Source organism: Podarcis vaucheri (genome assembly GCF_965113315.1).
Source record: "Podarcis vaucheri genome assembly, chromosome: 7".
NCBI lineage: Eukaryota > Metazoa > Chordata > Lepidosauria > Squamata > Lacertidae > Podarcis > Podarcis vaucheri.
The window spans coordinates 36,037,246-36,049,264 of NC_138765.1; the positions used below are offsets into that span (position 1 = coordinate 36,037,246).

General features: G+C 47.9%; 1 protein-coding gene across 17 annotated transcripts in view; it reads right to left on the minus strand.

Annotated features, from left to right (window-relative positions):
- MACF1 (microtubule actin crosslinking factor 1) overlaps nt 1-12,019 on the minus strand; it is a 301,663-nt gene that overhangs the window by 17,560 nt on the left and 272,084 nt on the right. For all 17 annotated transcript variants that reach the window (XM_082229489.1, XM_082229488.1, XM_082229497.1 and 14 more), the window contains 15 exons: nt 11,509-11,610; nt 11,218-11,391; nt 10,543-10,698; nt 8,810-9,007; nt 7,768-7,896; nt 6,990-7,163; nt 6,113-6,268; nt 3,913-4,119; nt 3,543-3,662; nt 3,267-3,436; nt 2,559-2,718; nt 1,920-2,114; nt 1,526-1,654; nt 1,291-1,434; nt 377-565 (listed from right to left, as the gene is read on the minus strand). In XM_082229489.1, the coding sequence (XP_082085615.1) occupies nt 377-565; nt 1,291-1,434; nt 1,526-1,654; nt 1,920-2,114; nt 2,559-2,718; nt 3,267-3,436; nt 3,543-3,662; nt 3,913-4,119; nt 6,113-6,268; nt 6,990-7,163; nt 7,768-7,896; nt 8,810-9,007; nt 10,543-10,698; nt 11,218-11,391; nt 11,509-11,610 (2,403 nt within the window). The remainder of the gene's footprint in view (nt 1-376; nt 566-1,290; nt 1,435-1,525; nt 1,655-1,919; nt 2,115-2,558; nt 2,719-3,266; nt 3,437-3,542; nt 3,663-3,912; nt 4,120-6,112; nt 6,269-6,989; nt 7,164-7,767; nt 7,897-8,809; nt 9,008-10,542; nt 10,699-11,217; nt 11,392-11,508; nt 11,611-12,019) is intronic.

Below are 12,019 nucleotides of genomic sequence, written 5' to 3' on the forward strand. Positions count from 1 at the left end.
CTGGGGCTGATGGGAGCTGTAGTCTGAAAGGCTGGGCATCAGGTTCAGAAAGCCTGTGCTAGATATATATATAGCCCACTAGAGGTCAAAAGAAAAGAGGGTGAGCCAGGATTGGGGGTAGGGGCACCAGCCAGAGTGCCTCTAAGCAGTAGGAGCTGAAGGGGAAGACAATGACCCTCCATTCTGCTCTAAGCTTACAGGCACGTGGAGTCCTACTCCATGGCAAAACCAAAGCACTGCAAGCTCACACACAGCTAGGAAGAACGAAGTCAGGTGCTTTGTTTCACTTTAAAGCCACTGTGAACAGCTTTCTCAAACACACAGCATGCTCTTTTCTGGAAGGTGGCAAAGAGGGAGCCAACCAGGGCAGGGTTACCTGGTGCTCTGCAATGAGGGCTTTGACCTGGTCAATGTTCTGCGGCATTGGCTCTTGGTCCCTCTGAATCAGCGTTGTCTCAGCCCACTGAATCCATGCCAGGAGCTCCTCCAGCAGCTCTGCATTGGCCACCAGCTCTGAGAGGGCTGCTTCAAGCCGCTGCTGGTGTTGCTTTGCCCATGTGAGAACCTGGCAGAGGATGAAAAGCAGGGAGGGTAATTGGCAGCAAATGAGAGGTATCTCTGCAGGGAGGGAAGGCAGCGGTATGTCTTTCCGGGTTACTCGCATGCCCCTTCCCTTGCCTAAGCATCTTCTTCACTTTTGCATTCCCCTCCTCTAGCTCACCTGGAACTTGTGTTTTACCCTGCAAGCTCTACAACCTACTAACATTACAAACTTAGGGCACTATGAGTGAACTTGAACTAATGGTGCCAGTGATAAAATAGTCTAGAATCTAGATTAAGGGAGAAGACTGAAAAATGCTTTAAGCTGAAGATGGAGGGAGTATACAGGAAAAATATTAAGGGTATGCTGTGTGTTCTTATGTGATTATCATATTATGTTTATTCACAAGCTACTCCAGAAAGGTTCATTCAAAAAGTGAAGTAATTTTTTTTCCATTTAAATAAATAAAAAGCTCTTGCTTGTTCCAAAAATAAAATCAAAACAAAAGCGCTTCTACCTAAGCATTTTAGGAACTGCAGTGAATTTCTACATTCTGTAGCTGGCTCCTCTCATCTCTGTAGCCAGCATTGTCATGAACCTTCTAAGATATCACAGCAGCTGAAGCAAGGTGGGAAGGGGATTCAAAATGCATTACTCTTCTTATACAGTCATAGAATTATTAAGTCTCTCAGCTCCATTCCTGCTGGCTGCAGCTGCTGAGAGGCAGAGCAAAGGCCTCTGTGACTCACTTCTTCAAACCGAGCTCGGATGATGGTGATCCAGTGCTTGATGGTGGTGATGCAGTCTGGGTGGCAAACGGCCAAGATGACCTCCCCCATCCCCACAGCGGAGTTCACATCCAGCCTTTTCTCTTCGACTTTCTTCATGAACTCCTGCAGCAAAGGGTAAAGTACAACAGCTCAGCCTGGCTGCCTGGCAATCCCCTCAGGCTCCCGCCTTTCCCTTTTCTGATCAGCTACCCACCTTGTGGACATCGATGAGTGACTGCAGTGCTTCTGCGTCGTCGGGCAAAGCTCCCCGGAAGCGGAGGGTCTGCTCAGCTTCAGAGAGCCACTCCAGCAGAAGATGGACAGCAGTTCGAAACTCTTCTGCCTGGAAAGGGGAAACAGCACCCGTGAACCCTTCCCCATGGAGCACAGGCCTTTTGAGTTGCTGTACAGCAGGGATGGATAACTCTTCTCACAGCCTAAGGGCCACTTTCCTTCACAGGGAACCTTCCTGGGTAGGGGGACACACACCGTGGTGGGCGGGGCCAGAGGCAAAAGGGGTGGAGCAATAGATACAACAGTCACAGGGCTGGTATGGACCAAAGAGATGTGCAAGTTGCAGATGATGCCACCCTTCTCCCGTCTCTTACCTGCTTCAGGGCCTCCTCCAATCGAGTTTGCTTCAGGACAGACATCTTGCAGACGGTGTCCCAGCGGTTGCTTAGCTCTTGCAGCTGCACTTTCACCCACGTTGTGTCATCGCGGCTGTTCTCAATAAGTTCCCGGCCTGAGCGCTTGAGAACCGTGACGGTGCCTGTTCGCTTGCCAAGCTCCTTCTGGAAGACCTATCAAGGGGAACAGAGCATAGTTGCACCCTCTTTCTCCAAGCTCTCCACCCCTGTAAAGAGCACTAAGTTTGTTTTTTGATAGTTATCTGGAGACCTGTAAACCCGATCTTGGACCTTTTGCAAGTATATTTTCATTAAAAGGCAGTTTGGTTCTAATGGCCTTGCACTTTTCAAAACTCTGGAGGTATTAACTGCTCCCATTTTTTTATTACGTTCCAAATGATGTTTTAAACATTTTCATGTGTTATTGTATTATATTTGTATTCTTTTATGTTAGCTGCCCTGGGCTCCCTTTGGGATGAAGGGTGAGATGTAAAACTTAGAAACTCAAGTACATTTTCACAGGGACTCCAGTTCACTGCCTTAGTCCATAACACATTGAGGCTTACACAGTGTGAAGTGGCTTCCAAATGGATGGCTCTGTCCCCCAGCAGCCGTTACCTTGTGAGCATCCATTAAGTTCATGACCAGGTCCAGGTCCCCATGGACAGGTAGGTCTTCAGCCAGCTGGGGCTCCACCTTGTACAGCCAGTCAACCAGAGCTTGCAATGCATCCATGAACTGGCCAGAGAACAGAAGGGCCTCTTCCAGTTTGTGCTGCCTGTAAAAATGGAAAATGCAGGGGTAAGTGGGTGTTGCAGTTTCCCCTCAATTGGCCATCTCCTTGGGCACCATAATAAATGTGGCGTAATCAGAGCCTTATGCACACCTTAAGAAAAAATGGTGTGTTAAGGTAATTTATTTATTAAAACAAATTACATGGCTTTGCATTTAAAAATCATAAAGCATGTACAGCACAATGTAAAAATTACAATAAAACCAAGAACTACACAATGATAATAATGAAGAGGGGGGAAATCCAAAGCTAACAGATTAAGAACAAACTAGTGTGGATTACCAGCAAGGGCCTGGGAGAATCCAGATGTATCCAGAGCAAATCCAGCAGGAACCTAGCTAAGGCCCCTGCCCTTTGGATGTGCAGTCAGTATACAAACTGGTCAAATATAGGTCTTGATGCTGATAAATGCCCCTCACACCCAATCCAAATAGGTGACTTAAAGCTGGTTTCTAAGACCCCCTTTTACGACCTGCAGGCACCTCAACTTACTACAGGATGTTACCTGTTAGGAAGCCCTTTCAGGCACTCACCTTTCCACTGATTTGCCACAGACAGTGTCCCACTTGTCACGGACTTCCCCAAGGAGATGGTCCAGGCTCTGGTTGTCATCTGGGAACTGAGCTTTTTCTTTCAGGGCCCTTCCTGTCCGGATCGTGGTATCATAAACAGGCTGCTTGCCACCCAGGGTTTTTTGGAACTCCTGATTTTCCCAAATAAACCCACCCAAAACATAGGTTGAGAATGAGGCCAGTGACTACAGATAATTTCACAAGAAGCAAAGGAACTGTTTCACATGCAATTCTAACCTTGTGCTTAGAGAGCTGCAGTTTGATCTTGTCGGGATCATTTGAAATTTCAAGCTCAGAATCCAGGAGATTTTCTGCATCTTCTAACCAGTCAACCAGCTTCTTCCAAGCTTCATGGAACTATGAAGATTATTTTTTTCCATTTAATATATTATTAGAATTCACATGCTTCTCCAACTCCACTACTCACTGCCAATTTTCACCTATCCCCCATCCCCTAACACCTGACCCACATTTCGTACTTCTGCAAACAGTGCCTAATACGCCAATGGCCCTCAATGAGCCCAAGAGAAACAGAAGTATTTTGTAGCTCTGAGCTGATGCCCTTTGTGCCTCCCTGGCTTCTAGCCTACAAAGGATTGTTCCTCACCTGCTTTGCCCGCTTCCTGGCATCGTCCAGAGCCCGCCCTCTTTCCACTGACCGCTGGACGACCTTCTCCCAGCGTGACTGGACACTGACCAGGAGGTTCTTGATCAAGACCACATCCTGCTTCTGGCTGAGAAACTTCAGCTGGTTTCCACTTTGGTCTAGGCCAATTATCTGGTCCCGGTGGGCGTTCACTTCATTGGCAAACACCTGACAAGGAAAAAATGAAGGCTGCTCTCCTGGGTCTCTTAGGCACCACATAATGCAGGGAAGGCCAATTCATTTGGGATGGAGGTTTTGTTCCAAGGTGAGATGGCACAAAGCTCAACTGTAGTCACTACGGCTGGCAAGGGAGTCCGAAGACTAGGCTGGGGCCTGCCATGGCCACAGATTGACTGGGTAGCCATGAGTGAGCCACACACACACACACACACACACACACACACACAGCCTCCAGTTCCCTACCTGCAACAAATGAATAATCTGACCCACCTCACAAGCCCCATCACTTGTTTTAGGGAACTACAGTGGTACCTCGGGTTACATACGCTTCAGGTTACAGACTCCGCTAACCCAGAAATAGTACCTCGGTTTAAGAGCTTTGCTTCAGGATGAGAACAGAAATCGTGCTTCGGTGGCACGGCGGCAGCAGGAGGCCCCATTAGCTAAAGTGGTGCTTCAGGTTAAGAACAGTTTCAGGTTAAGAATGGACCTCCGGAACAAATTAAGTACTTAACCTGAGGTACCACTGTAGTAAAAGCCTGGGGTTGTAGTCAACTAACTTTTACTCAAACTAGACCCCATTGAAATTAATGGCCTTGACTAACTTAGGCCCACTAGTTTCAATAGGTGTACTCTGTCTACAAGTTAGTAGAATACAACTGATAGTTATTTTTTTATTAACTGATTTTAAGTCACATTTTTAATATTACAGATTATTAATTTGTTAATGCTTCATAATTTATGACTGTGCTACTGCTCACTTCACTCACCGCTACTTGCCAATTTGCCTCCTTGCTTTAGACATCCTCCCAACCCTACTATTCATACTGCCTGCCTCACGCCAAAGTTGCTGTTGCAACCTCAGTCGAAGAGGCAAAGAAGAGGGCAGTGGTGGGTGGCAGCAGAGTGGGATGGTTGCTGGGGAGATGCCCTGCCTTGCCCATTTCTAGGCAGCTTGCCTGGGGTGCCCACCTGCCTCTGTTTCTCTTTTTCCTCCAGTGGTGCTGAAATGGCATCATTGGTCTTAGGTAAGCAGCAGCAAAAGAGCAGGAGTTTTGGGGGAGCCACCCCAGCCTGTCCTGACAGTTCGTCCACGACTCAGGTGGACCATAGTCCTTCCCTCTTCTGCTTCCCTTCTTCTCAACCTCCAATGCAAGAGCCCAGCAGCTCTCAGAAATCTGTCATCATGCTGTAGTTCACAGTGCCCCCTACTGGCAGCCAAGCAAACTGCAGCATGACAACAGCCTTTCCTCTTTACTATATGTTAATATCTATCTATATATCTTGCAGTTTCAAAAACTTGGTTATTTGAAAACACCTATGATGGAATATTTCCCTGTTTTAATTTTAAAGTCTTTCCTTATTTGGCTGCTATACCTAGGCATTGTTTATTGTTGTTCTTGTGGAAGTGCTTATTGTCTATTCTTGCTGTGGATAGAAGATACAGTGGTGCCTTGCAAGACGAAAAGAATCCGTTCTGTGATTCTCTTCGTCTAGCGGTTTTTTCGTCTTGCGAAGCAAGCCCATTGACGGATTAGCGCTATTAGTGGCTTTTAACGGCTTATCTGCTGATCGGATCAGCTGATAAGCGGCTTAGCGGCTTAGAAAAAGGGGGGGGAAGGGGAAAAAACCAGCAGGAACTCGCAAGACATTGTCGTCTTGCGAAGCAAGCCCATAGGAAATTCATTTTGCGAAGCACCTCCAAAACGGAAAACTCTTTCGTCTAGCGAGTTTTCCTTCTTGCGAGGCATTCGTCTTGCGGGGCACCACTGTACTATCTAGCTCTCATTTTATTTCTCAAGTTTCGAGCACTTGTGAATATGATACAATTATAGAACCATAACTGAATTCTCTCAATACTCCACAGCTATTTTAAATAATTAAGTTTTTCTCTACCTTTTGGCAGCTTCACTATTCAAGTCAGATAGCTCCTCCCACCCTCCCTCAATGCACACATGCACACCCAAGTGGGCATCATTACCTTGTGATCTTCTATCTGTGAGAGCACTGTGTTGAACATGAGGCTGGGTGGAGGAGCAACATTCAAGCTCTGCTCTGCAAGGGTGAGCCAATTGATGAAATCTTGCAGGGAATTTTGGAACTCGGTTGCCAAGCTGAGGGCCTCTTCCAACTTGGACTGAGTTTTAAAAGAAGGGGGAGAAAAAGCAGCAGAATGAGCACAAAAGGCAGAAAGAAAGGAGCACCAGCCAAAGTTCACAAATGCTGGCTTCTGAGACAAAGACCACAATTGTGTAATAAATGAGAGACTCCTTCTAGGCTGGACCTTCTCAGTCCAACCGATGAACGTGACTTGCATATTAACAGGTCACACTTCAAATGTTAATAACTCTTCCCCTTCATCAAAGCCATTCTGGAGCCAGGTTCTCTTCCAACAAAAAGCATCAGAACAAGAAGAGACCACCTACTTGGCGGGGGGGGGGCAGCCAATGTGGTGCCCTCTGGATGCTGCTGCACCACAGTGTCCATCATCCTTGACCATTGACCATGCTGGCTGGGGCTCATGGGGGCTGGGAGCCCGAGAAGAGCCGGAAGGCACCACATTAGCTTCCCCTGCTCTATGGGACCATCACAATTTACCAATAATGGAATTGTGAAACAGCTGGATTAAAACCAAAGCAAGGTTCTCTCTCCACTCCCTTTTCAAACACACACCTCTTTAATACCACCTCAAGTCCCAAAAGTTCCTCTGTATGAAGCTCCACATGCGCAGAGCCTCGCTTTCCTGCGCAAGCTAGGGAATGTGTGGCACTCACACAAGAGTCCCCTGCTCTGCACCATGCAAATGTGAGTACAGTGATTTGGTGATTGGTACACCCGCACCCCTCCTAGCACATTACCTTTCTCTCCTCCATCTTCATACTGACGAGGCCCCACTTCTGCTCCAAGAGAGCCACACTTTGCTCTGTCTTTGATCCAGACCCAGAATCAGCGCGGCTCAGGAGCATCAGCCTCCCTTTAGCCAGGAGCTGGCTGTAGACCTCCTCGTTGGCTTTGAACTGGGCATAGAGCTCCTGCACAACACAGAGGCATCGTAAACAAGGGATGCTTTGCAGGACAAATTTTCCTGACATGGGGGTTCATGTGGCATAGGCAAGACCTAATAGCACAGTTATGTGTGAAGATTGCTTCTGCTGCTTGCCAGGTGCACTTGGCTCTGGGGGTTGTCTGCCAAGTCCAGCTTCTCAGGGCCAACGCTTCATGTTACTCTAAGCATGTGGTGTGCAGCTAGGCCTACAAAAATCACCCTTCCCGCTTGTGGCTTCAAAACCTAGGGGGTAGATTCCCACTGGTGAATAATCTTTACACCTGACTGTGAACACATTTTTCTCTGTGACATCCTTACGTGTAAAAACTTCACATTTGTGCTGGTCCAGGGTTGCTGATGCCAGCTGATAGCTGAGTGACTGGAACAACCTGGAACATCCACGAGTACCTTAGGTAGATACAGCTGTGCACTGTAAGCTGGAATGTAGCTAACCAAGCCTTCCCCCATTCCTTTTTCTCTGGCGCTTTCCCTTTTAGGTATATCACATCCCACGTGTGATGCACATTATCCTTCCCTCCCATATTAAGGGGCCATTCATTCCAGGCATCAGTTCGGCCATCACAACTCACCATGTGGGCATTCAGTTGCTCTCGAGCAGTCTCTGGCAGCCCACCTGTCGGTTTGGAGGCAGACAGCTGGTTCTCCATCCTCGTGAGCCAGAGGAGGAAGTCTTCAATTTCACCATGGAAACCTTGAGCCTGCAATGGAACACAAAGCACATGCTGGACTGAAGGGCACAAGCAATTCACTCTGATGGTTTCGGAAACCTCAGCGGGAGGTACCAGGATTTTTAAAACCAAAAGTACAGAAATACATTTTGAGGTAGTGACATTAAAAAAGCAAAACCAAAGTGCCAAACATAGGCTTAGGTTCAAATCCCAGCCTATTTCTAGCCATCTTCTTCTAGCCTAGCTCCCAGAAGTAAGAGAAGCTTTCCCAAAAAGACTCTGGCTCAAAGAACGAATCATCTCCAAAGTGAGGAAGCAGCTGAGAAAGACTCATCTGTACACCCAAACAAGTCCAGCCACAGAGCAAGTCTTGGTGGGCAATCATCTGAACACACAAAGGGATAAATAAATAACCAGGAGGAGGGGCAGCACACACAAGGCCCACCCCCCCAAATCCCCTCCCCCAGGGGCACCAGCTGCTCTTCACAACTCCTTTCACTTGTATATTTAACAAGAGAGTTATATCCCATCCTTCATCCTCCCCCCAAATAGTTAGAATGGTTTACCAAAAACAAAATAATATAAAAACATAATGTCAACTTGTGCACTGAAGATTCAGTTATTCTTATAGGGAGAACTTCAATTTGTGATAAGGTCTGAAGTGGTTTGTTTTTTAAAGAATTGGTAATTAACTTGCTTAGAAACCCCCTGCTATTGGAAGCCTTCCTTTTTGTAAGGAGACAAACACTCCTAGAAACCCTCCAGACCTTGGTGCTCATTGCGAGACGTGCCCCCACCTTCCCCACTCTCATCTCAACCTTCTGTGTTGTTCAGGTGCATGCCTGAATGTGGCTCCTTTGAAATGTTGGGCGAGGAATGCAAGGAACGAGAGCGCTCTGAAGAGCACCCACTGCCCGCCTAACTAACTCTCTTCCCAGCTGACCTGCTGAAGGGTCATCTGCAGCTGCTGTTCTCGCTCCTCTGTCTTCTGCAGCACCGACTCCCAGCATGAATTCATTGTCTCCAGGCGGTTCCGGAGACTGCTAGCATCATCCCCTGCACTGGATTCCAAGAGCTCATTGCCAGCCTTGTTCACTGTCTCCACTGTGGACTGATGGGCCAGCACATCATTCTTCAGCACCTAGTGTGGTGTTGCAGGTAGAGAAGAGAAAATGCTTTAGGGCCCTTGCAAGCCTCTGTGGCACTAGCAAAGGATGGTGGTGATAGATGGTGGACCCAAGTTCAGCCCCTGTCAATCAGCATGGCTGGAGTCTCCTGCATCTTGGTTTCGGTGTACAAACTCAGGAAGCAAAGCACATGAGACAAGGCTTCCTGGATATTCTCACAAAACACTCTCAGCATCAGCAGCAAGTTACTGGCAATAACTGACCAAATGTGGCCTGTCAAGCCCAAGCAAACACCCCAAGCTAGAGGAAAGGCTGTGGCTCAGTGGCAGGGCACTTGCTTTGCATGCACACAGTGCCAGGCTGGATCTCTGGTATCTCCAGGTAGGGCTGGCAAAGACTCCTTCTGACATCCTCGGGAACTGCTGTCAGTCAGGGTAGACAATGCTGAGTGAGATAATTGTCATGAGCCCCATGGAGACATCTTGGCAGAGTTGGTTGGCATGGCATTGTGGACTCTGATTCTGGGGAGTGGCTCAGTGGGCCAGAAAGTGGGTTGTTGGAGAAAGACCCATCTCAGAATCATCAGGCATTCCAAGTGTCAGGGGAGTGACTCCGCCTCCTGCCAGTGATGCACTCCCTTCCCCAGGGAAGTGCCGGCTCAGGTCGGACTGTGAACAGACAGCATCCACCCACCCCAAGCCCAAGGACATGACTTGTGCCAACATGAGCAGGCCCAGCCTTCTCATAGAAGTGCTTGTTTGCTTGCCCAGCCCTGTGGCTTGGGACAGGATCCACATGAATGTGCCCAGCCAGCTCTTCAGAAGGGGACCCCAGGGGGACATGTCACATGTTGGGACAACATCTTCACTTATGCCTAGCCATAGCCTAGCTTATGCCACAGCCCTTTTTAACCACTTATCTACACTCATCTCATGTCTGGGCCCTGCAGTGAATTCTGGAAGAAAGCTTTTGGAATAACTGCTCTGAGAGCCAGCATTGTGTCCGTAAGTGGGAGCCAGGACACCAAGGGTCTACCTCACTTAAGGCAGCTTCCAGTGTCATCCGTTGTTGCTGCTCTCATAATATTCCCAGCTCTTTCCTCAAAGCAAGCCTCCGATTGAGCTATAATGGCACAGCTGCAATGACAGCCCAGAAAGATGACGATTCCTGGGGCAGGACACAGAGGAGGGGACACTTTTGTCATCCAACAGCTCTGCGGTGGCCCAATGGCAAAAGGACAGAAAGGAGCTGACTTAACCAGATCTTTGGCCCATGCAGCCATGCACTGCATTTAGCAGCAGCTCTCTAAGGTCTCAAGGAAATTTTGTGAGCCCAGTCACTAGAGATGGGCCAGGACCTTAATCTGAGAACAGACACAGTCTGCTGCCAAGCTGGACTCCTCTCACTGAAGGACAGAAACAGGGACCTCTTTGCAAAAAGCAATCTGCAAGTATTACTACTACTACTACTACTACAAAATTTGTATATCGTCCTTCATCCATTGATTTCAGGGTGGTTCACAATATAAAACCCCTTCCCCTGTACTTACATGGTGCTTAGCTAATTCCACCTCAATGACTTTTGGGTCGCCATTGATTGGCCTCTGGGCATCCAGCAGCTCTTCGGTGTGGGTCAGCCAGGCCATCAGCTCAGCCAGCGCATGTTGGAACTGGCCAAGGGCCAAGAGGGCACCTTCTAGCTTGTGCTGTTTGTAGACAAGGTGAGAAGAGGAATTTGTTTTAAGAAAACAAGGCTAGGTGTGTGTCTGTATTTATTTTATAGGATTTTTAAAATCCTGTTTTCCTATGCACCAAGGAGGAGCACTTAAGGTTGCAGTACTTTTAAAAATAGTGCAAAGTATACCAAAAACAGGCAAATAAATAACAGGACTCAACAAGTAAAAATAAAACAGGGAGACAGAAGGCAAGCAAAACATCAGCTTAAGCAGGGGGGGGAAGTGTTTAATAGATGATAAAAGACCATCAGCACAGAAGCTGCACAAATCTCTAGCACTCCAGTTAGTAATGGGACATACAGTGGAGGGCCTGGCCAGGCCCAAGGAGGAAGCAGCAGTGGCAGCCCTCAAGGTAACCTGGTCTGAGACCCTTTGGGGCTTCAAAAGGTGATAACCAGCCCCTTTATTGAACCTACGCCATCTTCAGATGGAGCGAGGGCTTTAAAGGCTTTACCCACACCTCAGGCCCTGACAGTTCACCCACCATACCTGCCGATGGGCTATTTTCTCATTCAGGTTCTCCCACAGATGCTTCAGCTCCGTCAGAGGCTCCCGGATGATGTCTCGGTCTGTCTCATCCATGGCTTTTTTGAGCATGAGCCCTCCCTGGTGATTCAGTTTCTCCATCTCGATCTGCTGCTGGTAAACTTCCATTTTAAATTCCTGCCAAGAAGGAGAAAGCAGGGAGTTTCATGCTCAGGACTGTGACTGAAGATTTATTTAAAGAATTTATAAACCGCCCACCATTTGAAAAAAACCACAGTGCACAAACACACGCACCTTCATCTCGTTCAGTTGCTCTTTGACGGTGTTGAGATCTGTCCCCACAGGGGGCATGTTGCAGAGTTTGATCACTGTGTTGTCCAGCCAGTCAAACATGGCCTGAAAAGGGAGCAGGCCCACAAATGAAGGGAGACCCAGCCAGCTACCACCCAGAGGCGCAGCGTTGTGGCCTCCATGAAAAGAGTCAGCACCCAGTTCATAACTCTTTCCTTCAGTCTCTCCTCTTTCTCACAGGCTCAACTACTCTTCTGAGATGCCTGGCCCTTAATACAAAATAACCCTGCCCGGTCAGACCAAAGATCCATGTCCAGCCTGGTATCCTGTTCCTAACAGTGGAAAGCTGACAGGCAAGATTTGGATCATCCCCTGCTGCTTCTCCCCAGGATCAGCCACTCTAAGGTAGACTGCCCTTATACACAGAGGCTCCATTTACAATTATTATAATAGAATCAGGCCTAAATTACATGAAGCAAGGTCTTTTCTGTAATGGAACCTGGTTGTGAAACTC